The sequence below is a fragment of the Emydura macquarii genome, unplaced genomic scaffold (genome assembly GCF_026122565.2).
Source record: "Emydura macquarii macquarii isolate MOO-44397 ecotype Brisbane River unplaced genomic scaffold, CSIRO-AGI_Emac_v2 contig_2768, whole genome shotgun sequence".
Lineage (NCBI taxonomy): Eukaryota > Metazoa > Chordata > Testudines > Chelidae > Emydura > Emydura macquarii.
This window is the reverse complement of record NW_027132905.1, coordinates 48,627,491-48,654,361: the sequence shown is the minus strand read 5'-3', so window position 1 is coordinate 48,654,361 and position 26,871 is coordinate 48,627,491. Positions and strand designations below refer to the sequence as shown.

General features: G+C 43.8%; 2 protein-coding genes across 3 annotated transcripts in view; one reads left to right on the top strand and one right to left on the bottom strand.

Moving 5' to 3' along the window:
- The window catches only part of AGMAT (agmatinase (putative)), a 15,088-nt gene extending 5,138 nt beyond the window's left edge, over positions 1-9,950 (top strand). Inside the window, exons 3-7 of the mRNA XM_067567492.1 lie at positions 893-941; positions 3,459-3,654; positions 4,959-5,138; positions 5,987-6,071; positions 7,863-9,950. Coding sequence (XP_067423593.1) covers positions 893-941; positions 3,459-3,654; positions 4,959-5,138; positions 5,987-6,071; positions 7,863-7,936 — 584 coding nt within the window. The 3' untranslated portion in view covers positions 7,937-9,950. The remainder of the gene's footprint in view (positions 1-892; positions 942-3,458; positions 3,655-4,958; positions 5,139-5,986; positions 6,072-7,862) is intronic.
- DNAJC16 (DnaJ heat shock protein family (Hsp40) member C16) lies at positions 9,071-26,871 on the bottom strand. 2 transcript variants are annotated; one of them, XM_067567487.1, is made up of 15 exons: positions 26,828-26,871; positions 24,892-25,077; positions 23,332-23,398; positions 21,843-22,173; positions 20,478-20,662; positions 19,236-19,340; positions 18,427-18,585; positions 17,448-17,578; positions 16,529-16,712; positions 15,271-15,453; positions 14,901-14,977; positions 14,400-14,480; positions 14,208-14,306; positions 13,251-13,421; positions 9,071-12,690 (listed from the first exon to the last, which is right to left on the bottom strand). In XM_067567487.1, exons 2-15 carry the CDS (start codon positions 25,056-25,058, stop codon positions 12,291-12,293), a joined length of 2,340 nt encoding a protein of 779 aa, XP_067423588.1. In that variant the 5' UTR covers positions 25,059-25,077; positions 26,828-26,871; the 3' UTR covers positions 9,071-12,290. The 2 variants fall into 2 exon arrangements, with proteins under 2 accessions (XP_067423588.1, XP_067423589.1); XM_067567488.1 differs by having other exon boundaries at positions 13,251-13,418.

Genomic DNA, 26,871 nt, shown 5'->3' with positions numbered 1-26,871 from the left:
AAATTGCTGCTGAAGCACTCTCCCCACTAGTGAAATCCGGTCGCTCCCAGATCTCATGTCACCTCTTTTACCAGAGTAAGAGCTGGGATATCACAGCCAGGAACTGTCAGATTTTCTTTATTAACTGGATCGCTGCCACTTTGTGTGCTGAGCTCTTCCGCACCCACAGCTAAGCAGTGTTGGGCCCAAATCAGAAAAGAGATGGAAAGGAGACCTTGTAGGAAACCCCCATGGCGCTGGTGACTCAATAGATGGTGCTTTTCCCTCTGAGTCCGTATGGAGCCAAATTCCCCTGTATGCTCCTGGAGGTGCCATCTTTCAGTTAAAACTTACACCAGAGCTCCTGACTGCTTGTGCGCATCAAAGATGCCATGCCACTTTTTGCAAGCGATAACAGTGTCTGTGTCCTGACTTGATTTCAGTTTGGGTAATGACATTCTGCCTTCCCAAGTTCCCGTATGGTGTTATTCCTCTCCTCAACTGTTCCGTAGCAATGCCGCGGATAGGTAAATCCCAGCTGTGACACACCCCAGACGCAGCTGCAAGTTGTGGATGAAGTGACTCCTGAATATACATCTGTATACCGGTGTCGGCATTTAGAAGCTGGCCTTGAATACCAGCTGCAGCAAGAGAACTACAGCTGCCTGGATTCTGAGAGCTTTTAATAAGAGAAGCCACCCCTTTTAATACAATCTGCCACCAGGGCAGGTAATAAACTAGATGACTAAAGGCTGTTACTTCTAAAGGATGATCTCTCTCTTCATAAAGTTCTGAGTTCTCCTGTGGGAGGAGAGATGCAATACGAATGTTTGCTATGACTGGAAAATATATTTGATCAATACTGACCTGTTTTTATTACATCGTGTGATCTCTATTCCTTGTCCTGTTGTAGGTGGAGATCACACAATAACATACCCAATCCTGCAGGCGGTGGCAGAAAAGTAAGTTTAAAATCTGAAAATGTCGCATGTTTAAAAAGCTGACACCCTGTGGTGATAGAAGTGACTTCCCCCTTGAGTTTTTGAGTCTACACTTCACTGATCGGTCCATAGAAATGTAGTTCTGGAAGGGACCTTGAGAGATCATCTAGTCCAGTTCCCTGCGCTGGCAAGACCAAGCATACTTAGGCCATCCCTGACAGGTGTTTGTCTAACATGTTCTTATAAACCTCCAATACTTAGCTAGTCTATAGTTAGAAAGCTTTTTCCCAATATCTAACCTAAATCTCCTTCACTGCAGATTAAGCCCTTTACTTCTTGTCCTACCTTCAGTGGACATGGAGAACAATTGATCACCAGTCGTCTTTTCTCATCACTAAACATGCCCAGTTTTTGTAACCTTTCCTCACAGGTCAGGTTTTCTAAACCTTTTATCGTTTTGGTGGTTCTCCTTTGGACTCTCTCCAATTTGTCCACGTCTTTCTTAAAGTGTCCAAACCTGGACCCAGTACTCTAGCTGAAGCCACACCAGTGCCAAGTGCAGTGGGGCAATTACCTCACTTCTCTTAACTACCACACTTGTGTTAATACACCCCAGCATGTTGTTAGCCTTTCTCACCACAGCATCACATTGTTGGCTCATAATCCGTTTGTGATCCACTATCACCCCAGATCCTTTTCATCAGTACTACCACCTGGCCAGTCATTCCCCATTTTGTAGTTGTGCGTTTGATTTCTCCTTCCTAGTGTACTACTTTGCACTTGTCCTGATTGTATTTCATCTTGTTGATTTCATGCCAATTCTCCAATTTGTCAAATTTGTTTTGAATTCTAATACCGTTCTCCAAAGTGCTGGTAATCCCTCCCGGATTGGTGTCATCTGCAATTATTATAACATCCTTTCTGTTCCCTTATCCAAATCATTAATGAAAATGTCGAATAGTGCTGGACTCCGGACAGAGCCCTGCATCTCACCACCAGATAGGTTCCCCCAATTTGACAGCATACCATTGATAACGATTCTTGGAGTTCAGTCTTCAACCAGTTTTGCACCCACCATCTTGTCATTTCATCTAGACACATTTCCCTAGTTTGCTGCTGAGACTGTTATGTGGGACTGTGTGCAAAGCCTTCCTGAAATTTAGATATATCATGTCGACAGCTCACCCCTCAATCAACTAGACCAGCAATCCGGTCCAAGAAAGAAATTGGTTGGGCTGGGATGATTTCTTCTTGACAAATCCCTGCTGAGTATTCTTTATAACACTATTATCTTCTAGGTGCTCAGAAATGTATTACGTATTAATATGTTCCAGATTCTTTCACATAGTGAAGTTAGCTTGACTGCTGTATAATTCCCCAAGTCCTCTCTGTTTCCCTTTTAAAGATCAATACTATGTTTGCCCTTCTCCAGTCCTCTGGGACCTCATCTATCCTCTATGGGTTCTCAAACATAATTTCAGACAGTTTTGAGATTGCTCCAGCTAGTTGCTTAAGTACCCTGGAATGAATTTCATCAGGCCCTTCTGACTTGACTACATCTAACTGATATAAATATTCTTTAACTTGTGCTTTCCATATTTTAGCTTGCATTCCTTCCCCCCTTTTCATAATATTAATTGTGTTGTAAATTGTGACCAAATACTTCTTTTTTTAGTGAAGACCAAAGCAAAACAGGCATTAAAACAGATCACCCTTTATGCCCTCCATTATTAGCTCTCCTTCCCTGTTAAGTGGAGAACCTACACTTTCCTTAGTCTTTCTCTTGCTACTAATATATTAATAGACCCTCTTCTTATTGTCTTTCATGTCCCTTGATAGGTGTAACTCGTTTTGTAACTAAGCTTTTCTGATTTTGTCCCTACATGCTTGTGCTATTCTTTTGTACTCATCAGCAGCAATTTGTCTGTCTTTCCACTTTTTTGTAGGATTCCTTTTTAATTTTCAGGTCATTAAAGAGCTCCTCATGGAGCCATCTTAGCTTCCTACTGTTTGTCGTATCTTTTAAATGGCTCCCCGTACATTTGGGATTCCAGGATTCATGTAATCAGACAGGGCTGGAGAGTCATGTGAGTCAGCCTGCAGCAGTATCTGTCAATCAATAGCTTGATGCTGGCAATCTTCCTGTTTGCTCCTCTCACTTATCCACAGCCCATTGGTGCTGATCCTGGCTGGCATCTTGTGTCCCCACTCTGTCTCTGGTTATCTTTGCCTTTGAGCTAATTGGTGATATATCATGTGCTTATTGCCTGCCTGAGTCTGCTGAATGGTAAGATACCCGTAGAGAGGTCCTAGGCCATATGAATTCAGGGTGGGGGAAAAAGATCTTGAGAAGTCAATTGTCTGGTCTGTTTGGAGTTTAGATCTCTATCATGAGAAAGAACCCTAGATTTTATGCTGAAGCATTGAGTGAGGTCAGAAACACCGTAAGCACCTGTGATAACCGAAGCCCGCACACAGATGCGTGTGAGCGCACGGCTGGTGCACAGGCCATGTTTATGCCTGCCCTGTCGCCATTAGGCATGGTCCTGTGGGACTGGTGCATGTGGATGCTCACACTGACACTGGCGATAAAGCGCTGGGGGAGAAGATCTACCACGGGACGCCATTCCGCCGCTGCGTGGACGAGGGGCTCCTAGACTGCAAACGCGTGGTTCAGATAGGAATCAGAGGCTCCTCCTACACCAGGGATCCCTACAAATACTGCCGGGACCAGGTATGAAAACCTCCTCTAGTCCCTGCCGGCACGCCGGGCCCTGCCTGTGCAGTCCGTGTCAAAACAGCCATTGATTTCAGTGCTGGGAAAAACAATATGTCCCTCTTTTCTCCGAGTGGGGTGTCTGAGGCTTGGTTACTGTGTGTGAAGTGCTTTGAAATCCTCAGACAAAAGGTGCCTGGTGATATTGTTCATTAACTGATGCTAATACTTGTCCCAGTCCAATCCCTGCAATTAAGACACTGTAGGGCAGGAAAAAAGCACCCACTGCCATTCTTTTAATTTATCAGCTGTCCTCTCCTCCTCCTGCCAGCAGCTGGCAATGGAAATGCACCACTGCCCTCTCCTGGCTGTCTTGTCTGTGCTGGACCCAGCAGTGTGTGGCGTGGAACAGCTTCACCTGTGGAAAAAGCCCTGCTCACCAGGGCAGGTTGAGACCATGGTCTGTCCTGCGGTGGGGGGGCAGGTGCATAATGGAAGAGGGAGCAAATGCGAGACCGCAGACTGGCTGGGAGCACCAGTTATGATCCGCAAAAGACACTCGCTTTGGCCAGTTAGTGGAACGGAGTGGAGGCACGCCTCCCGACCAGCGTCGGCTTGAACCACCATCCTGGTGGTTAAACAGCTGAAGACGCTGACTCGTTGCACCAGAGACCCCAGTTTCCATGGGTGCCGGGCAGCAGTGTTTTCCCAGGAACTGAAATTAGAGGGGGCGTCTGAATTTACAGTGGGTTGCGGGCAGAGAGATGAGACCAAAAGGGTGAAGGTGGGCTGTCTGTTTTCAGCGGCAAGGCAATTCAGCGCTAACGCTCGGCCTCACCTTTTAAACATCATGACACCCCAGCAAACCGCAGTCTTTGACTTCCTGATGCTTTATTGTTGTTTGTAAATCATCATTTGAAATGATTGTCAGCCAACATCGCTGACATTGGCACAACAAACACAGCTGTGTGAGGAAGCTAGGCTTTGTTCATACGTTTCAAACCTATTATGCTTTTCCAGGACAAGTATTTTATCATATGTCGTCTTTAAAAGTGTGTATTAATGTTTCAATTCCAATTCAGATTTCCAACCAACAACTACATGGATTTTTTTTTTCCAACTCGAAAATGTTTTAAACAACTAGATGGAGTTGGAAAATGACTAAATTGGCAACACATGGAGGGGTGTGGAGGGCAATTCCTACTGGGGAGAACTGTTTGCATAAACATTACACAGGATCACTGCTCTCTTCACCAGTTTCCTTTCCCCAGCAGCGTCTTTCAGGCAGTGGAAGCCTAACATTTTTCCCCTTCCTCTAACAGGGTTTCCGTGTCGTCCTGGCTGAAGACTGTTGGATGAAGTCATTGGTACCACTGATGGGGGAGGTGAGACAGCAGATGGGAGCCAAGCCCATTTACATCAGCTTTGATATTGATGGATTAGACCCTGCGTATGCCCCTGGCACAGGGACACCTGAAATTGCTGGTCTCACACCTGCTCAGGTAAGGAGATGCTCGGACTTTATTTTTGAATGTTCAGAGTGGATGCAGGGAAACCTGGCTCCCTTTAAAGGAAGTCCCAGAGCTCACACCTCCCGCCCCTCTGAAATGTAAGGGTCAAGGATCCAAATGGGATTTAGAAATCTTTAGGGGAAAAAAACCTGGCATATCAGGAACTAAAATCACTGAGGACTCCTGTTGTGTCCTGCCTATAGTCTAGAGCAGTGGGTCCCAACCTTCTGGGCTCGAGGGCCACAGATATCATTTTTACAACCCTGAAGGGCCACCAATCTCTGCCAGCAGCCCCCCAACCCCTGCAGCCAGACGAAAGGAATTTAGCGAGGACCTCCTTGCTGATCTCCCGTCCCCCTGGCTGCAGTAGGGAAACCGCACGCATCCTGTAGCCCCGTGTGCTCCACCTGGGTCCCTAGACAGTGGCTCCCTTCTGCAGCCAGGGGGATGGGAGATCAGTGCTTTCCTCCCTCTGGCTCCAGCAGGGACCCAGGCAGGGCCACAGGTTGGAACCACAGGTCTAGAGATTGACATTTACCCTTCTGTTATAGGAAAAGTCACTGCTAAGGGAGACTGAGCTGATACCCCGTTTGATGGTGTCTAGGGGTATTTATACCTCTAATCCTCTGCTGTCCGCTCACTCCTGTTCAGCATCTAACAAACAAAAACACAAGGTTTCAACAGGGATCTTGGATGGGAAATGTACAGACTGTATCGTCACAGATTTCACTTCAGCTGTTTAAAAACAAAAACACCACCTTGGCTATTCAAATGCATAGAATGTTTCCAAACGTTAACAGTTCGGGTACATGTAACTAGCCTTTTATTACCTTCCATAGGCTTTGGAGATCATTCGTGGTTGCCAAGGACTGAATATAGTGGGATGCGACCTTGTTGAAGTTGCACCAATGTATGATGCTTCTGGTGAGTCAAAGCAAATAATATTTGGGAGCATGAAACAGACTTAGAGAACTGCTGCATCCAATGTTTGTCAGTAGGAGATTGGGTCCTGTTTAGCTGTGGGCACTGAACACTGTCTGGAGTTCAAACAAAATGAGATATTTCATCCTGGACAGACTGAGCATCCCTAGGTAGCATAGTGATGGCTGATGGAAATATCTAGTCAGCTGCTCCTAGGGTGTGTATTACAGACAGTTCAAACAGCTTGTTGCAGGAGAATGTTTAAGAAAATGCAGAGTAGTCCTTAGAAATCTAGCACCAGCTATTTCAGGGTATGCTAGAGTGTGTGATCACCAGGCTGTCGGGGACAAGCAGTGCTGTGTGAACAAGAGAGGCCACAGCTCTTGTATAACCAAGCTGTGGATTCCTCAGCATTAGTCAGAACTCAGCTCCCTGTCTACACAGCTGAAAGTTAAGAAGCACTTCTGAATGAGCTGCTGTGTTTGTGTAAATCTGTCATTCCCTTCTGCTGTCCTCTAGCGCCTTCAGCGCAAGCACATCAACCTGCTTTACAAACACCTGATTTGATCCTTTCAGGCTCCTTGTGGCGCCCTTTTCAGATGGGAGAAACTGAGGTAGGGGGAGGTAACAGGACTTGTCCAAGCTCACTCGCCAAACCTGCTGGTGGAAGCAGTGAATAGAACTGTTTTCCAGAGTCACAGCCCTGTGCTGTAACCACTAAGTAATGCTTCCTCTGTACTGCTATGGCAGCCAGGTTACTGCAGAGACATCGGTCCTGCCCTTGCTGACAGAGGCGACTCCCTATTGAATAGCAATAGGAGGGGGAAAAAACAATATTTGAACCAATTAGGTGTAGAAACAGTGGTAGGCAAAGTGCATCCTGTAACCAGATGCCTGCATTAGGCTCATGTACTGCCGAAGGCACAGCTGTCTCTTTTTAGCAGAACGCTCTGCACCGCTAATAGTGACTTTGTCCTAGACACAGCCTGGCTTGTGCAGGGGGAGAAGTGCTTGCTTTAATAAAACAAAACAAAACACTGCAACTGGTTCCTGGAGATCTGTGAGACTAGAAGAGCACTGGAGGCTCTCGCTTTCTGGCCAGCCTCTGCCTTTAGATTGATTTCAATGTGAGCTACACCCATCAAGGGGCAGACTTGGAGCCTTAGGTTGCATACGTGCTGGCTAAAGTTGGACGTGCATTTCACCACTGGTGTAGCTCCAGCAGTGTAGTAATGGTGAGTGATAGTATGGATGGGACCGAGGTTGTTATCTACCCTTGAACAATGGTAACAACTACAGCTTTCCGCTGAGGCACTCCGTGGGGAAGTAGCACCGGCTGTCCATTAGGGCTCTGTTTTTTGGCGGTGTACATACAGCCTTAGCATGCTGAGCAAATGAAACTTGTGTGACTACGAATGGACTTGTCTATTGTTTCAATTACTCTGATTTATTTCCTGGGGGTTGTGGTAGAGATTCCATTTAAAGACAGGTCAGTTTGGTGGAACTAAAGCCATCAGCATGAAGACATTTGTTGTTTACCAGCGCAGATAGCTTTTCACTAGTGTACAGCTTTTAAACCTCCTGTCTCAGTCCTCCAAGTGGGTTTGTGCAGGAGCACACCATTGACTTGAATGGGGCTCTGCCAACACGGAGTCAAGGGCCTTGATATAATTAACCAGTGCAGGAGGAAGAGTTGGAAAATAACTCCTTATTCCTGTACTAACAAGATGATTTTATTGATTGACCCTTTAACTGGAAGCAATCGGATAGTCATGGTTTTTTCTTTGTTCGTAGGTAACACAGCCCTCATGGGAGCAAATCTGCTGTTTGAAATGTTGTGTGCACTCCCGCAAGTGAAAATGATTTAAACCCTTGTAAGGCAAATAAAATCACTACCACTATCTCTTTGCCAAGAGGAGCTTAATATTCACAGCCTTTCCACGCAAATACTTCAACACAGTAGGACTGAAGAAAGAAGCCTGAATGGAACATTTGAAAATATCTGAGAAACTAGACATGATCAATTATTTTAATGTGGGTGTGCAGGGAACGGTACCTAGTCTGTTTTTGTTACTCAATCAGGTTTTGCTTTTAATTTCTACCCTCCTTCACTCTTTGCAGATAGAGAAGGGGTGAGGAAAAGTTACATTGTGGTACAGAATAAAAACCATTCCTCACTGGACATAGGCATGTCAAGCTCCTTGTATGCTATAAGCAGCAGCTAGGCTAGATGCTGGAATTGGTGGGGACAGGCTAAATGTTCACGTTGCTGTAGTAATAGGGCTAGCAGCACATGGATCCAACAATGTCAACTTGAATATAAAAACTGGCTGCTATGTTCTAAAATGGGGAGTTCTTTTAGAAGTGCCTAGTAAAGATTTTTTCCATTAAAAATAAATATAGGAGGGGAGCAATATACAGACAGAATGTGAAATCCTGGCTCCCTTCCATGGGCATGGAAGAACCAAGACGAAATAGAAGTTCTTCTGGCCTCCTTATGCAGTGGGCCAAACTAGCATTAGCTCTAACCCCTACATTATGAGATGATTTATGGCAAGGCACTGTGTTCTCGATCTCCTTGATGGGATGTTTCTAAATCCCATTTAGACATGATTTTCCTAGGGCCCAGAGTTTTCATCCTTCAGTAGGGCAATAGGAACACTTCCTAAAATTCAGGGCAGCTTTTGGAAACAGTTGTCCTTGGGTAAGCAGCCCTGTTGCCTGAGTTGAGATAACCAGCCCAATCGCATTTGCTAAATCGCTCCCTAAAATATGAGCTGTGAACCACCACAGAACTTCTGCGATTAACTCACGCATGCCCCACAGCATTGTCAGTTTGTGTATTAAAACGCAAGGCCACCTCATCTCACGTTAAAATAGTTTATTTCAGTTGCGAATCTGTAATAATCTTAAAACAAAATGACATTATCAGTGCCTGTTCACAAATACAAAAACAAAAATAAAAAAAATACATTTGCCAAATAAATTTTTTCCCCCCCCCCCCCCCCCCCATCTAAGAGTATCAAAAGTGCAAAATATTTACCTGCTTTTCAATCCAATCTCCCAGGCTGCATTATTGTATTAGTTCCTGGCAAGCTTTTACTGAACATACACGATGTGAGTCAGACATCACTGCAAGGCTGCTGTGTACCACACTCACCCAAGGGAAAAGGTCAGGTACAGTATTTGGACTCTAGGCTACATTTCCCTTTGATGTAAAGATGTTTTGCTTCAGCTTCTAGGAGTTTTACTTTTAAAAAGCTTTTAGTTAGGTTTCTAGCAGAGCAGTACGTTAGCACGGAAAATTTCCTCACTCTTAGCTCAAGAAAGTATCATGCACAAACTGAGAATGGCCCAGTGCATTTCTTTCCTATGAAGCAAATCAAGGGCACTAGTGAGGGTAGTAGGACAGAAAATTCACAGGTTAATGGTCTTGCAGCACCTGGAAAAGGGTGGAGGGAAAGCAGAGACATTAATTTCCAAGCAGCAGAGGGAGATCCTGAGCTGAATTCAGAACAGTTGAGTAGCTTCTCCCTAAAAGTACAATGTAATAACAAAAAATCATGTCGTACTATTACAAATGATGTGCTTTGACCTTCTGTAACTTTGTTCTATGTTCACTTTTATCAGCAACTGAATGGGAATCTGTGGCACCACTGGTTGGCTATTTACTGAGGGTGTATTACTACTGCAAGTACTCCTTCCACAAGACTCACCTCAATAGGTGTTTATACACAGGGTAAGATTCACCCTGCTGTAGAGAACAAGCACAAGGCCTATGCACCACTTGAACCCTCAAAATAGGATTTAAGTAATGCATATAGCCTTGGACAGGGGAATTTCTTCTACACAGCACAACTAGGCCCCTAGTTTAAAGCCCTAACGTTGACACTGATTTCTGAATAGCAGAAGAGACAGTAACAGCCTGGAGACATTGTTTTGCTGCTTTGAGAGTGTCAAGAATTTTCTTTTTAAATTTGGATTCTTCTGCCATGTGTCCAACTCCAGGGTTCACTGCGCTATGTTAGAGCCTGCAAGACCCAAAAGGCAGAACTGTCTACACACACAAGAAAACAACCAGGCTATTTTCATTACCCAAGCACCAGCTTCAACACAAACAGCACAAAGAGTGAAAAGTCAGTCTGCTGCTTAAGGTTAGTTCAGTGTCAGGCTAATGCATGGGTTTTTCAGCATTTTAATTCTGCAGATCTCCTCAGAAGAAAAATCCTCTCCTTCCTTCTCACAGCCCGTGCTCAGTAATCAAAACGTTTCACATTGCAGGTAGGACTCCACACCATTGGTCTAGAACATAGGTAAGGTCAGCTGATTTTAATATTTTAACCTGACAGTACCCTTGTATATAAGAGCACAAGGAGTGTTCAAGTGGTCTGTCGCTAGCTGACGCACCTGTCTGTTCTCTAAAACAAGCAGAATACAGCAAGTCACCCATTCAGTGAGTCACTATCTCACAGCTGTAATGCTCGGTGGCATGTTCAGCCAATCAAGTTGCTTGAAAATTCCTAGCTCTCAGTTGGATCAGAGGGTGGCTTACTCAGTGGAATATTTATCCCCACTGCTCTGAGACTGCTGGAGAAGTGGGGAATGTAAGGAGATTTTTAAGTAAACCCACATGCTTGTAGGAGTGCTTCATAAGGTTCAGAATGCTGTTCAGGAGTTAATCTCAATCTGAATTAGAGGATGACTCACTCAGAATTTGGCCGTCACGTACCATAATGTGACCTACTCATGGGGAAGTCTCAGAGTCCTATCCAGGTCACTTTGGAGCAGTTTATTAAATTTATAGCAAGCATCCGACAAAGTGACTGCGTCTACGCAGATTAACGGAGAGGACAGGAAGTAGCAGTGTCACAGGATTACAGTCCCCTGCTTTGAAAAGAAACCTTTCCAATTTACTTTGACATTTAGGTAGCATCAAGAGACCATTTACTTGTGAATACTTGTCACTCTAACAAAAAGCCAGTTGCCTGGGCAAGCCAAATGGCTGGTGGAGAGTCCATTTGCCATAATTAAGTACAGTATCTCCACAGCCTAGAACCATTCTAGTTTTACACTCAACCATATGTTTAACAGTTTAAAAAAAAAAAAAAAAAGGCAACCTATATGGTCAGAGACCTTTGAGATGAGGATAAAAACCCAGAGAAGCTGAAACTAAGCATCTTATAAACTTCTGCCTACAACAAAACTAGTTTCACATGTAACAGATAATCTGATGACACAGCACTTTTGGGCAACATAGTTCAAAAATACGATCATTAAAGAATTAAGTTCCTTGATACAAAGAAGTGTCAATATTGTACTAGAGATGTACCATCGTTGTTTGAAAGGTGTCCAAGTTGATTCACTAGCAAGTATTTAAATTCTCTTTTACATATCTATTGGCTCATAGCAGCTTACGCCTACAATTTGAGGACATGGGTAAAGATATGGCTCTAAGACAGTCTAAAAATCGACAGAAGCGAAAGGCATCTGAAAAACAATGTACATTTAAGTGGCTCAACAGCTTTACAGTATTTACGGCTGTGTTAACCCCTTCCCTCCCTGGTTATGGCTTAGCTGGTGAAGCTGCACGCGGAACTATTACACAAGGAGCATGAAACATGCAGATCGCCTACTAGCCCCCACCGTCTAAATACCAGCTATAGGTTTGCTACAAGGGAGATACCCCCAACCACAGTCCTAAACCACTTACCGCAGGGAAAGCTGATAAATAAGAATGCCTGGTATGAAGCCTTTCAGAGTTGCAGAGGCTGAGGAGATTCTGTAGGGTCTTCCCAGTTTCACACCATGCACTACTGGCTAAGCACTGGGAAGGAGAGGGTAACCTGACCTACGTAACAGGTTCATTCTGTTCAGTCCAAACTGAGTCACCATTGCAAAGAACTCAGGCTTTCTTCAACCGAGAAAAAACAAGAAACTGGACAGAGGCGACGTGGTGAGCATGACATTAAAGGAAAATAGACTGGTTTTTGTCTTAGATAGTACTGCATTCAAATACAAGAACAATTTGGTACAGAGGACTTCAGCACGTTTCATCTTTCACTCCTACGTCGAAGATGTAGGAAGATAGTTCTACTCACTGGACCTAGGAGAGGTTCATCTAAAACCTACTGTCCATTTGTCACGACTGTTTATTCCTGGAAAGAACTGTCCATGGGTGTCATCTTAAAAAGTTTGTAGTGTTAGAATCTCTTTAAAATCCCTTCAGTCTAATGCAGGCCATGATGGAATATAGAACCTTTGTAAGGAACCTTCTAAGAGACGTTCCATCCACAAGGACAATTTGTGTAACTTGTTTTTAACTTGTTTGGATCCTGGACTGCAGGACGATTTTCCTCGAGCTTCTCCTGTGTGTAGTAAGGGGTCATAATCTTCACAGGACCCCATGGTTCCCCCTTCGTCCCCCGATCTGTGGGGCTTGAAGAGGCAGAAGTATTTCTTGTGGCCATTTAGAGCTAGGATGTAACCGGTGTAGTCGCGCTCCAAGAAATGTTTATCGTATTGATTTGGAATCGGGGCAGCATCCTGGGCAAATTCTAACAAATACTCCAGCCATTCTCTATGCTTATCGAGGCTCAGGAAGGAGAAATGAAGACAGCTGCTCCTGTGGAAGAAGTGAGAGGAAGCCAACTTAGACTGTATTCCAATTCAGACCAAACACCATACAGGAAACATCAAGGTTAGAAACTGAGGGAGGGTTGAAGTAATATTTTTTTTTACAAAAACTATTTTGACTGACTTATACTAACAGATGTCTGATTGACAGACGACCCTGGAAACTGAAGCCCGGTATTTTTCCAAACACAGGCATCGCATAAATGGCAATAGTGTCACCTGGAGGGGAAAACTCAGGCTCCGCAGCCCAGCCAGTCCTTGGCATCTCTGCTGAGATTTACCAGTTGCACTGGTGGCAGTGCTGAGGACATACATCCATTACAAAGTGGACTGAACCCACCAACCCATTTAAGGTTGGCCATCAAACAGCTACCAATGTAAGCCTTCTCACAGGTGCTAGCACCCAACTGAAGCTGAAGATTTTCTTGAGAGCAAGCATACACACGTGGCATTGCCTCATCACAAGACACCCCCCAACCCTTCCAGTGCGTGACACCATACAGACCATTGAGAGCATAGCAGAAGCCCAAGGAAGAACGTGGCACCTACCCTGTGAACGTGTAGACTTCCATGGCAAATTTCTGAAGTAGGGTAGTTTTGGTAGGGTTGGAAAGGATCAGAACCACATTCATGTGACCCGGCCTCAGGCGCACCAGGTTACTAGTATAGGTAACATCTGTTAGTTCAGTCACTTCAACAAAGCCTTTTTTGGGAATCCTGCTGGGCAGAGAGCATGACTCAAGTGAAAAGGGAGCATAGGACAGAGAATGCACCTGTTCACTCTAAGGAAAGAGTAAGCTAGTGAAAAGTAACTCAAAACTCATGTACCAATGTGTTGGATAATCTGGCATAGCGCAGAACCCCTGAAAACTGACCACTCTATGCCCTCTACCCAAAACCTATTAAAGCAGTTTACATTTGACCTGCTAAAGATTAAAGATTCCATGCTCTTTGGCAAACCACTGTCTCTTCTCCTTCTTCACTCCACAAAGCATTTGTGTAGGGGCAAACAGGTGGGTTTCTAAGTGACTGTAAGGAGGGGAAAGGATAGCTTTTAAATGTAGGATGTGGAGAAAGGCAGATGGATGGAAAGAGGTTGGCTGTACAGCAACTAGTCTGTTGCTAGTTCAAAGAACTTTGCAGTGGCCCCCTTCTATGACAGGTTTCAGTCACAGCTACTTTCCAGTTCTCTACCTTGAAGGGCCCAATGTGTTGCTTTTCACTGATTAGCTGCAAGCTGTGCCCATTCCCCGGGCATTCTTTATATCAGCTACGCCGCTCTCACCCATGCTCTGCCGCTCACATGCTGCCTATCAGTGACACCACCATGTTCACAGCCAGCTTCATTACTTCCCTCCTACCTATCCACTGCCCTTCCCCAACCTGCCCCCTCAGCTCGGGGGAAAGGCAGCAGTGGTGAGACTGTGCCCCACCAAGCCTCTTGTGCAGGAAAGCTGAGGTGCAGAGAAGGCCTGGCTAGAGCAGGAAGGAGTTAGCAAGGGAAACCTGTTGTTCTCTTTGCTGAAGTTCATGTCATTCTTTTCACTCCGTTCAGTGGGTTCTTCTTTCTGGGGGAGAGGAGAGTCTCTCTCATCGCTCGAGTCACTGCAAAGGAGCATTTTTAAAAAGGGTAAGTTTGAACTGGGATGTTGAAATATGGTCTGTAAGGCTTCAACTGATGGTCTGGTAGGTACTCACCTGAAAGCCTGAACAATAACAGTGCCAAAGAGAATGAAGAGGGCTGAGAAGATCAGGGACAGAAGTGGCATCATTTCCCGCCTAAGAGAGAAGGTTTGCAATCAGTTCAGAGTTCCTACAGTCAAGCTCTGCCTCACGTTTTCAGCTCCCTTCCACCCCAAATCATAGCATGTCATTTTCCTTGAACTGTCTGTCTCTTATTTGAATGGCTTTAGTGGAAGTGAACTCATTGTTCCGATCTCCTAATGAAAGGCGGGAAACAAATGGAAGAATGTTTTTAAAATACTAAATGCTAATGAAAAACAGCACAGAAAGACAGGTAAGCCAGGACTACTGCCAACAGGAGCAGTATGTTTTCAGTAGCACAAAATCCCCATTCTGTCCCTGTCAGATACCTCTATACCTTGATGGGCCTTTGAATTTATCCTCAGGCAAGTCAGGGGCTATTACATATATACACAAAATAAGAGCTATATTGATCTTTGAAATCAAACTCCATACCAGTTGTTATGAAATACACTATCCCAACAGTCCGAGACATATTCTATCGTGGAGTAGAGCCATCGGAGAAAGAACACCTGTAAAGATACAACAGGTCAATGACAAGATGGCCACTCTCCCCACCATCCATGAAGAAACAAATCCACTACGTGACTGTCCTCTCTGCACCCCTTGTCCAAACCAGCTCAGCTACCTCAGATCACAGGGGCTGTCCCCTGATGCTGCTGAGTACACAGTGAAGGAGACTTGTCTCTCCAATACTCATAAATCCAGACACAATACCCATCACTGACCATAGTGATGCAGTCTTAGAGTTAACTAGAACCAGCTAACAGGTTTGTTATGCCTCTACAAAACTGAGAATACTTACAGGAGCAAGTTCATCATTCAAGTCTAACAGGACAGTGTCTGAAGAGAGAAGACCAGGGTCTGTTCTTAACTGATTCAGGAGATCCAAAAGAATGAAGTTATCCTCTTCACTGCCCCTCCAGGCATCTTCCAAGATTCTATAGACCACTCTTCCTACATTATTGAGCCTTTCCAAGATGACCACCTGGACAAATCAATAATGTCACATGCTTCAGGGAACAAGATATCAATTTGGAAGAAAGCTTAGATATGTCAGATCAGAATTCAGATGTAGGATCCAAATTAAAAATAGCTATTTCAGTTAAATCTCTCACAACACCTATGTCAAAGAGTGGGCACAGCATCAGAATTTGAGTATAAAAATATAAAAACACAAGCTGCATGTTTCGTAATATCCAACAGGAACAGAGGTGAACAACGTGTTCTCTAAGCCCCAACTCCTGTTCTGTGGAATCACAACACTTATTTTGTAAAGTTTTTTAGACACGCTGCGTTCCACATCACATTACAGTGTACTAATTAGAGTTAGTCAGAAGGAGAGTAAGTTGAGAAGTATAGGCAAGGAGGAAAAATAAGGATCTTTTCTCAGCAGAGATGTGAAATGAAACAAAGTGGATTTGGTGGTGAGATATAGGAAGGCCATTCCAAATAGCAGGAGCTGCAGAGGAGAAGGCTCTGACCTTAAGAGTGGAGAGACAGAGTGGAATGACAGAAGAGGACAGTGCTAAATAAGCAGAAGTGGTTTGTTAAGGAGTAGAGAGAGACAAGGTCCATCCATAAGACTGGCAAGAGCAAGTTCATGGAGGGGTTTAAGATCACAGAGGACAATTTTGAACTGGACAGTGAATTGAACAGAGCCAGTGGACTCATGAGACTGGAAGGTGATGTGGTTACACTTTTGTACATGTCAGAAGGCAGGCAATGGTGCTCTGCACAGGCTGGAGTCTAGAAAACATGGATCAGGACAGATCAAAAAGAAGGGAATTGCAATACACAAAACAATGAAGGTCTGGATGAGGATTTCAACAGAGGCTGACCTGAGGCAGAGCAGGCCAACGTGCAATACAAGAGGATTTGTTAGAAGTAGGGAGGTCTGATCCTGCCTATGACATGTTCCCATAGTATTTCAAAGAAGCCACACCAATATTCTCTCCCCTCAAACTGAGAAACATTTTTGAGGTTGGGGTGAAAAGGAATAAAGCTCAGAGAATGAGAGAGACTGAACAACAGATTAGGCTGAAGGAAAATGTGACACTCACGGCAGATTTCCCCCAATATTTCTCATCGTCCATCAGCAAGGCGTGGGCAAAGTCTTGCTGACGGTCATTGTAGATATGCACAAACCTCACGGTGTCCTTCGTGTTTGCCAGAGCAAAGGCCAAAAATGACTCATAGGCCTTAGCAAACTTGTCACCCTCGCCAGTAAGTAAAACCACACAGTACCTAGACGACACAATGAAATGGAGGAGTCACAGCAGGCCTGGAACCACAAAGGAATAACAAACCCAACCCCGCCAGCTAGAACAGACCCTGAGGATCATTGTGTCTATCTGCTTACACACTCCATGGGTCAATGTTCCAATCTCAGTCCTTCCCACCTTCCCGTCCCCACAGAGTTACTGCACGGTACTCTGTTCCAGGATACAAGAACAAGGGGATAGTCAATGGCACTGAAAAGTGGCATGTTTGAAACCGATCAAAAGGAAGCACTTTCACACAATGCACAATGGGCTTGTGGGACTCATTGCCACAGGACAGAGGCCAAGATCTTAGCAGGATTCAAAAGCAGATTAGACATTTAGATGGATAAGAACATCATCCATAGTTCTAATACTACATATAAAGAGACACCCCACCCCTCAACAGCTCTGAAGGGATACAGACCTAACCTTTAACTAGTAGAGGTTAGAAGGAAACTTCCCTGGAAGCAGGTTGTCCCAACACTGACACTGAAGAGCTTCTTGGATGTCCCTGTGAAGCATTTGGCACTGGCTACTGATGGTGACAGGATACTAGATTACATGAATCACTGCTCTGCTCCTGTCTAGCAATTTCTATTCTTCCGATGAACCCCTTTCTGCAACCCCACTGAGAGTTAGACAAGAAGTCGCCTGTAAGCAGCCACTGGGAGTAGGAGGGCATAAGGACAGAAGGCACCCCCATCACAGTGAGCCTTACTTCCGCTGACGGTGAGACTTCTTCACAGGACACAGCTCATGAAACAGTTTCTGGTTGGTGAGTCTGGCTGCCAAAAGGAACTTGTTCTGGGAAAGGAAGTCATCAATGAGCTGCTTTTTCATCTCTCGTGTCTAGAAAGGACAAAGCAAACAGAAGATCAGCATTGGTCAGCTAAACAAGAAGGATGTTCAGCTCTCAAGGAACATGAATGCTCTAGTGTTAAAGGGTCGCCATGATGAAGGTCAACATGACATTTTACACAATGGAAGAGATGTTCAGGAGAGTGGATGTGTGGCCACTCACGACTGCCCCCGGAGAAGAGGCTTTAAACAGTTGTTGGTGCTGAGGGAAAAAAGAAATCCAAGCATCCAGTAATATGAGAATCCCAACTGTCAGAAAGCACAACAGTGACTGAAGGCTTCTGACTACCCAGCATTTACTGGGGTGTACCTGCACAAGACCAAAGGTTCAGACATATCCAATATGCTGCCTTTCACTATAAACGCACTTTCTCTGAGAAACCTCTGATTTACTTGGACTAGTCTCTCTAGAGTCTAGTGAATTCTAAGGAATTCCTCAGAGCCAAGGATTCTTCCATGAAGACTAAGGATTTCTGAGAAAGCTGTATTAGTTAAGAGCTGCCTTCTTTCTGTACTATCACTGCTGCATTGAAACCCAAAGAACAGCCTTCCTCCACCAGCTTAGCTACAAAACTATGTCTCATTGAAAACCACAGCTGTCACCCAGTTATCCTCCAACTTAGTTCACATGTCTGCTGAAACCTACAGAGCTACCTCCCTTCCTGATGTGAGTTTAAGACATCCTTCTGAAACTCAGATTTATACTCCCATCCAACTCAGAGTTGGACTGAAATGCTCCAGTGACCAACGGTCTAATGTAAGAAACAGGCCAGAAAAGCAGTTACTATATATTTTACCTAAACCCCAGACAGACAAAGACCCAGGCCATGAAGTGATACCTGAATAACGTCAGCAGGTTTATCGATGTGTTCCTTGAAGATCATCATGGTGGGGGTATAAACGTTGATGTTATATTGTCTGGACAACTCTTCAGTCCCTCTGAGTCCAACATACACGTATCCAAAGGACAAATAATCTCTGTACGCAAAAGCAGTAAGCTAGAGGGGAACAGAGTTCCAGGTCATGTTTATAATGCAGATCATGCTTTGATTCTTCCCCAATACATCTTATAGTGACTATTTCCCCACAGCCTCAACAGCCCAGTTTAGTATATAACACCCACCATCATAACAGCCAAATGATACATAAACAAAGTCAGTCCATTCCCTTTACTAGGCTTATTACAGTTAGCTTCTTCCGCATGACAGAGGAAGGTTGGATGGATCCAGTTTTAGTTTACAATCTAACATTCTGTATCTTGCCAGATGTTTCTTTAGCAGCTCATCATCCTCCAACTCAAATGAGAACCGTGCTCAAATGGGCCAGATCATTAACTATTTGTGGTGAGAAAGGAATTATGATTTCTCCCCTTGCCCACATCCCCCCCACACCCTTACTTCCACTAGAGATCTGTCTATGGTAAGAGAAATAAGTTATTCTCATTTTCAGACTTAATATAATTAGTAAAAGCAGGTCGCCTGACTATGCGGTCTCCAAATAATACACATGAAATTGCTGGGTGTTCAGGTGGGTAATGCTGGTTAGAAGAACCATCCAGCCTGTGCCTACACCGAGATTCCATTCTCTACTAAGACAGGTGGATTTACAAAGCTATCAAAATGCCAGAGATCTCACACACACACATTACCTTGTATAACAATGGCACTAGTGGCATATGATCAAATAGGAGGACATGGGGTTTATTTTCTTTCTGCCAGTTCGACAGGAATCGGACATAATTTTTATCTGTAATCTTAAACGTAAAACAGAATGTTAGTTTCAACCTCAGGACACGCAGAAAACGAAGGTCAATAAGGTTAAATGGCTGCATTTGAACTGGGTCTTGAAAAGCTGCCAAAATGTCACGATTTCTTTTTTATAAAGGACAATTGTGCCCCCACCGCTCTTCTTGCTAAGGAGATTTGTGCACAACCAGGATTTTTTTTTTCAACTAACAGATCTTTCTGCTTTTGCTGATCTTTCCAGACTTGATAAAATAAATTCTCAGTGACATCATAATCATTTCCACAGCAACTAACTGGTGGTAGGTCATTCCTGAGGATTATGACTTCAGATGTGGAATAAGCAAAAAGAGCTGGGTAGCAGTCAAACAACGTATGTTTACTTTAAAATGTCTCTAGTGATAAACAACCCAGTCTGGCAAAAGGGCTCAGTCTGCTCAATTCCCATTTAAAGGCCTGATCCAAAGCCTATTGAAGGCAACAGAATGACACCCTATTCATTTCAGTAGGCTGCGTGTCAGGCCCAAAACCTTCCAAGAGTACTTATCAGTTTGCACAACTGGGCAGCAGGAGGGGAAGAGACATACCCTGATGGTCTCCAAGGTCATGTCCACACTGGAGCGTCATTTTGGAACCTGGACATGGCAACCCTCCAAGCAGAGTTCAAACACCATTCCTTAATATAGTTGTAACTGTCTCTGGTGCAGTGCCAAATTGGCACCCATTTAGTTACAAGCCCTAACGTGGGCCAAGTGTATGATCAAATGCTTACCACGAAGCAGTGCAGAACTCTTTTAGCCTAGAAGGACATGGGTTATTGTAAGTGGGGTGGTCCCATTGTCAACTCTGGCACCTATCTTACAATACGCAGGGGAAAATGAAGAAAAATTCCATCTTGTGCATGAATGTAGCGGTTCCTTCAAAACCAGCTCCAGCATTTTTCTTATAGCTGTAACAACTTCACTCAGCCAAACCACCTTTCTCCCTTTATTAAGGCTATTGCAAATAGCTTCAGAAACTTCTGACAGCCCAAAGAAAAAGTTAACATCAGAGACTGACTCCATCAGATGATGCATCAAAGACAATAAAGAGATCCAAGTGCCTAGCGCATACCAGAATCCAGAACCGCTGATCTGCCTATCATGTACCTTCTCTATGAGGTTCCCTGGAAGAAGGCTCTCCACAAACTGCCGCAGGTTCTCTCGAATGACCGCATTGTGGAAGAAGGATATTTTCCCATTAATGAGTCCCAGAATGGATGGTGTGCTGTGTGCTCCCAGGTGATGGGCTAGGCGTCTCTCATACCCAGCATGGACGACTCCAATTCCCACACCTGAACAAGGAAGGCAAATCCACAGAGGGTCACCTTGACATGGCTGGTGAATGACCCAAATTCCTCTAACTGGAATCGGCTCTAAGGTGGCTGCCATCATCCCGCGCACTGAGAGGATGAATTATTCAGCTGGCACTACATAGTATTTCCCCTTTTCACATTCCATGGAGTGTTGTATTACTCTGCTATCAAGAGGGAGTAACAATAGCATCATCTCCTTGTTACTCTTCTGTCTAAAGGTTCTCTATTCCACATGTTAAAATCCCAAGGAGAACCATTATGTTAAACATACAGTGCAGCAACTTCTTGTCCCTGCACTCTTATTTTGGATTTTATGTTCCCTGTATTGACCATCTTCAGTTATGTAGATGACCCACAAAGGGGACAGGAATTTTCACCCTAAGCAAGAAACACTAGAAGTACTTAACTGGAATCCAAGTATATATTTCCAGTGTTCCCTGATTTTTATTTTGGATGCCCACATTTTCTCGTCTTCTTGTGTCCTGCATGATAGTGGCCTTGACTCTGGTCATGTATGGGCTGGCTCAAAGCCCTTTGGACTCCAGAGTGCATCTCAGTCCCATTCCCGGGACAGATCAATGGGCAATGCAATGTTTATATTGCATGTCAGAACATTTAATAATCTAGTAGCCCCTGACCATGCAACAATCCTTGGTGGTATTTAGAGTGATGCAGGCCCTAGAAATGGTTTAATCACATTGCAGCAGCAGACTGAATTTAGAGATGGAAGAGACCCCACAGATTGCATCCTGTCCATCCTCTGCAAGGGCAAGATTTTCTAAAGCCTCGTCTCATCAAGTTCCAGCTATCTCCAGGGATGGGGCTTTCGCTAGCTCTCTCTGGAGACTGACCCAACCCTTCGGATCTAAAATGTTTTCTCATGTTTTAAACCTAAGTTTCCCTTGTCTTTGTTTCATTGATGAGGACTGGTATTGGAAAGAAAGGGATCAATGCCCCTCCACTTACACTGGAAAATAACTGAAAGAAAGCCATTCACACCACACTGATAAACTACAAAGGAGCTCCATAGCTGAATTCACACTCCAACACAATCTCCAAAAGCTGAAGTCAGTTGCTGCAGCCTAGAATGGAAACCTTTGTAACAGCCTCTCTCTGAAAACACATTGCATCTTGAATTATTAAAATTTGCTTCTCTTACCCAGCACCTCTAGCTCCTGAACAACCTCCTTCCACACAGGCTCAATGTGGATACAGCTGAAGCACCAGTCCGAGGTTATTTTAATGAGGTAGGGCTTTTTGAAACTGTCCGGCACAATCTCATTCACATAGTGCGAAAAATGCAGCAAGTACTTCTCATCGGAGGAGTCTCGTCGCTCCGAATTAAATGGAAAGTGGAAAAAGGATTCATCAAAGTAAAAGCTTTCGTGGAAGTGATGAAACTGGCGGTGCTGCTGCTGAGGGTACCCCTGGTTCTCACCCACGTCTCCATAACGATCAAAGTTTGATCTCTTTTCCTCATTGGAGAGGATCTGTTAATTACAGAGTTAAGAAGGGTTGAAAAGAAACAAGGCCTGGCTCATGTTGAGAGGGAACTGGAAGGATGACAAATCCCCTTCTTAAAATAATTGAATAGCTATAAGGAGCAGACACACTGGGAAGAGGAATTGCTTTTGCTGAATGTCTACCCGGTTGAGCTCCAAGAAAGGGAACTGTCATGTCTTTTACAGTTGTGTCCCTGTAGTCAAATCCATGTATGTGGCATGTAGTGAGACGGATTTCACACAAAGAAACGGAACATTTATTTGGAGAATTTTGTACAAACTTACTCACTAGCTAACCATTCTTTTTAAATATTAATTTCAGGCTTCCTAGCTCTCGGACCCTGTATGTCTTCCAAATTCTTTTTTCATTTCAGTTTCTCCGCTAAGAGGCCATAAAAACGAGTCCTAAAACAAACAGTCCAACTGACTATTATGGCTTTCTCATAAGTCAAACATTTAACAGTGAAGTGAATCTGAAGAGCTGAAGTGCTCAGCAAGACAAGCAGCACTTTAAGCATGAACTGCCTACTGAGCTTGGAGATGAGAATTCATTTTATTCCTGGGGGCTCAGCATGGATGTCAGAAGAGCACTGGCTTAGGTGCCACATGCTGAGGTAGCTGATTCAGTGAGGCTTGGATGAGTGACCTGCAAATGCTAATTTACTTTAGAAGTGACTAAAGTTCTCAAGCGATTAAACCCACTTACAATGTCACTGGAATACGTATAACAAATATGAAGAGATGGCGCCAGCCTGCTTGGCTGAACTCACTGGATACCCCTTACTCTTTGTTTGATGCTTTTCAGCAATCAAAACGCAGAACTTTAAATTTGTTCTTTCACAACATTTCCAGTTGAGGGATGTTTGTGGTTTATTGAAATTAATTCACATCTCCCCCAATTACTGGGGAAGTGTTAAATGGATATATATTCTTTTTAAAGACATCAGCATCCAGGGGCTGTTTTTTGTGAAGAAAACCTAGACAAAGATTCCACCACCCCGCTCTTTTATACACAGATCTGAGAAATTGCTCCATGTAGATATAACAGGAAAATAGTAAAGGCTACTTGTAAAAGATGAATAGCACTTTCCAGGCTCTAACATACATCCTGAAAGAAGCACAAAGTTATCAAACAGTGTTTAATACCTCATAGGCCTTGCTAATTTGAATAAACTTATCTTCTGCTCCTGGGTCCTTGTTTTTGTCAGGGTGCCTACAGTGCAAAAAAAAAAAATGGATTTTGTTCTTTAGAAAGCATTAGCAATTTATCACAGGGATACACAGCAAGCCACAAATGCTGTCAACTTCAGTTCAATATTCATATTAAGTGGGATACATAGACATTAATGACATTTACTGGTATTCACTTCTTAATCCATCTGATGTTTAAAGCAGATTTGTGCCAAAAGTTTATTCCTCCAGTCCAGGCTAAACCACATAAAGAATTTCAATAGGATTTGAATGGTGTATGTAAAAGCATTTCCTTGGTTTCAAATTTTTTTAAATAAATAAACAGTCCAAGAGGAGCTAAAAAGTAGATTTAACACTAAGCAGTAAATTCCTTTAGCAACAATCCTACCAATTTGAAAGATGCATGCTCTATCTGCTGCCCTACATATATTAGGCAGAGCAGCTACTTGGTAAATCTGCAGTTCTATTCTGCCTGTTAATAGTTTTCTATAAATATATATATTTAATAGAGTCAGTCACTTGAGTCACTGGATGTCTGTGTGAGGAGCACACATAACTAGTTAGAGGAATTAACTAGTGAATGTGATCCTGTAGCAATTCTTATGACAACCCTTAAGATATAGTACAGAAGTTATTAAAAGACATTTGTTTCTTAAATTTATGCCTTTGGTAATTTTTTCAATATGCTATATTTTGTGATGTACAAGATGGGGGGGTGGGAAAGAGTTTCATATCAGACCTTGCAGAATCTGATATCCAGAGTACCAGATGAACGGGAAGTTAGAGCCATCAGCAAACATTACAGCATATGCAGTATACACAAATTGTTATAATTTAGGGCCAGATCCTTCAGTTTACATGAGTAATCCTTCATCCTGCGAATAGTTCCATTGAAGTCGACTAGCCGTTTGTGTGAGTAAATTAAGTGAGATTAAAACTCTCCTAATATATACAGAACATAGTGTATGACCAACCTTTTACTTAAAATACACATACGAACAAGGAAACTAAGCATTATAGGTCCAATTCTACAAACTTTATCTTGAGTAATACTTACTCACAAAAGAAGCGTCATTGAATTCAATGGGATTACTCATGCAAGCAAGTACTTCTCATTATAAGGCTGAATATTTGGGCCCTTTATTAGGAAACACTTTAGTTTTCCTTCTCCTTTAAAAAATAAAATAAAATAAAAGTTCCTCCCTGCACAGCAGATACATTTACCTGAGAACAGTGGGCCAGCTCCTCAAATGGAATAAATCAGTGTAGTTCCATTGTGGATTGAGATGATTTACACCAGCTATGGATGTGGCTCACTATTTAGAAAATAGTTTTATTCATGGTAAGAGCAAGTACACTTTTGATAGGGAAAAATGGTTATTGTATAATTTTGAACAGTTTTGTTTTTATTTTGTAGATGATGGTTTCTCTCTCAAATATTTGGTGCACTGGTAAAAATAGCTGGCTCTACCTTACAGAAATTATTTAATACACAACATGTTTTGATCCACCTACCATTCCCGGGCGAGCTTCTTATAAGCCTTTTTAATGTCAGCCTGGTTAGATGTCCTGCTGACCCCAAGAATTCTGTATGGGTCAAAATCCACTGCAGACAAAATTTGCAGGACCAAGACCAGAACCAGAACCACAACCAACGAGATGCTTAACTTTTTCAGTTCCATTTCTCTTCCTTTAGACAACCTGGACAGGAGAGTTTCCATATGCATAAAACAGAAGCGCAAAACTAGGGATTACAAGTTACACAGGTGCAAAATCCAGTAACCCCTATATTTAGTCCTGAACTAGTGGCAAAAGAACTGCAAGACCAAAGGCCCCCATTACCTTCAAACAACCAGGACGAGAATTCATGTCTTGTACTACTAAAAAGGTAGGATTTGGTAGAGAGTCTGTTCCAGCCCTTGCATGTCACGAAATATCACATCATTCTAATTATCATTTTGCTTCTCTTGCAGTTCAACATTTTAGTAGCTTCTATCTTGAGAACTTTAGAGCAAGAGACCTATGCTTTACACCTTCTAACAGCTCGCTACCAGACTTCAGGTATTAAAAAGCAATACATTGTAGCTGTTTCTGCCATTCCAATATCTGAAGTCATTTATCAGGACTAGCACAGACCCTTAGGGACCAGTATACTTTTCAAAATGCTAGTCCTAGATTAGTAATCAGAAACCAACAAACTTTGATGGCTTACAGTTACATGGGACCATATTAGTTGAAGGGATAATGCCACCTTGAAATCTAGTCAGTTCCAAAAAAGGGAGTTAGAATATTTTCAGGTACTACATCTGCCTCTGAGCCACCAATGTTGTGTTTTTCAAAATCATATTTTCCTATTTCTCAAATATTGTTTCTCTCTCCTGTTCGCATGTAAGCAGCCCAAATAATCACCTCCTGAAACTAAATGCACAATGGCAACAGTGAAACTGACTACATAAAATGCTGCCAAACCCACAATTAAATAAAATGAAAGAATCCAAAAATCATGTTTAATAATCTGTTACAGTTACCTTGAGCACTGCTTGCAAAAGTCAGTGAAACAATTTCATACAGATGTGGTTAGATTTTTAAACTGATAGCGTAAATAAATGTAATCACAGATATTATTTATAACACCTTAGATTATTGAGAATGGAGGAGTTGTTTTTTTTTAACCCAGTTTTTCACTGTTTACGCTCTTTGCTTATTTTCTGCACAGTTTGCATCTTGGGCAGTGGGAATCAAGGCAGTCAGTTTCACCGATAGGTTCTTAGAGCTACAGTCTTCGGACTCTGGACGCTATCTAGCAGGGGATTTTTTTTTTTTAATTATTATTTGTTAGAGAGAAATACTAGCCCTGGACTTTTAAAAGTAAAGACACCCCGCAAAGTCACAACAACATTCTTCAGGTTTTATGCGATCTTATGTTTAGGACATGTAAATTTGGAGGCACGTGGCATCTGACAGAGCAGCCCTTTAAATCACAGCTGCTGACACCTGGGGGGGTGGCCCAGGCAGGGGGGCTGCGGTGGGAGGAAGAGAAAGGAGCCAGGTGCCCAGGAACAGCGCAGCCTGTGCCTCGCTGCACCCCCGCTACTGAGCGAGGGGAGCCCCCTGTGCTTGCTAATGCTACTCCCCGGCAGGGCCCCCCCCGCTGTCCGCAGCCCCCACCATCCCCCATCACTGCCCCCACCTCACCGCAGCGCCCCCCCGAGCCTCCCCCATGTCACCTCCCACCAGGCCACTGCCCAAAGCCAGCGCCCAGCAGGGCGCCCCGACTGTCACCCCCACTGCCCCTGGCCAGGCCTCAGGCGGAGCCCGAGCCCCGGACCGGACCGGACCGGACCAGGGACCGCGGGAAGGGGTCATCCCTAGATCACATGGCGAAGCCCCTTAAAGGGCCAGCACCCACCCCGGGCCGGACCCCCTGAGGATGGAGGGGAGCGATACACACCCTGTGCTCCGGGCGCCCGGTCCCCGACCCCGCTTCCGTCTTCC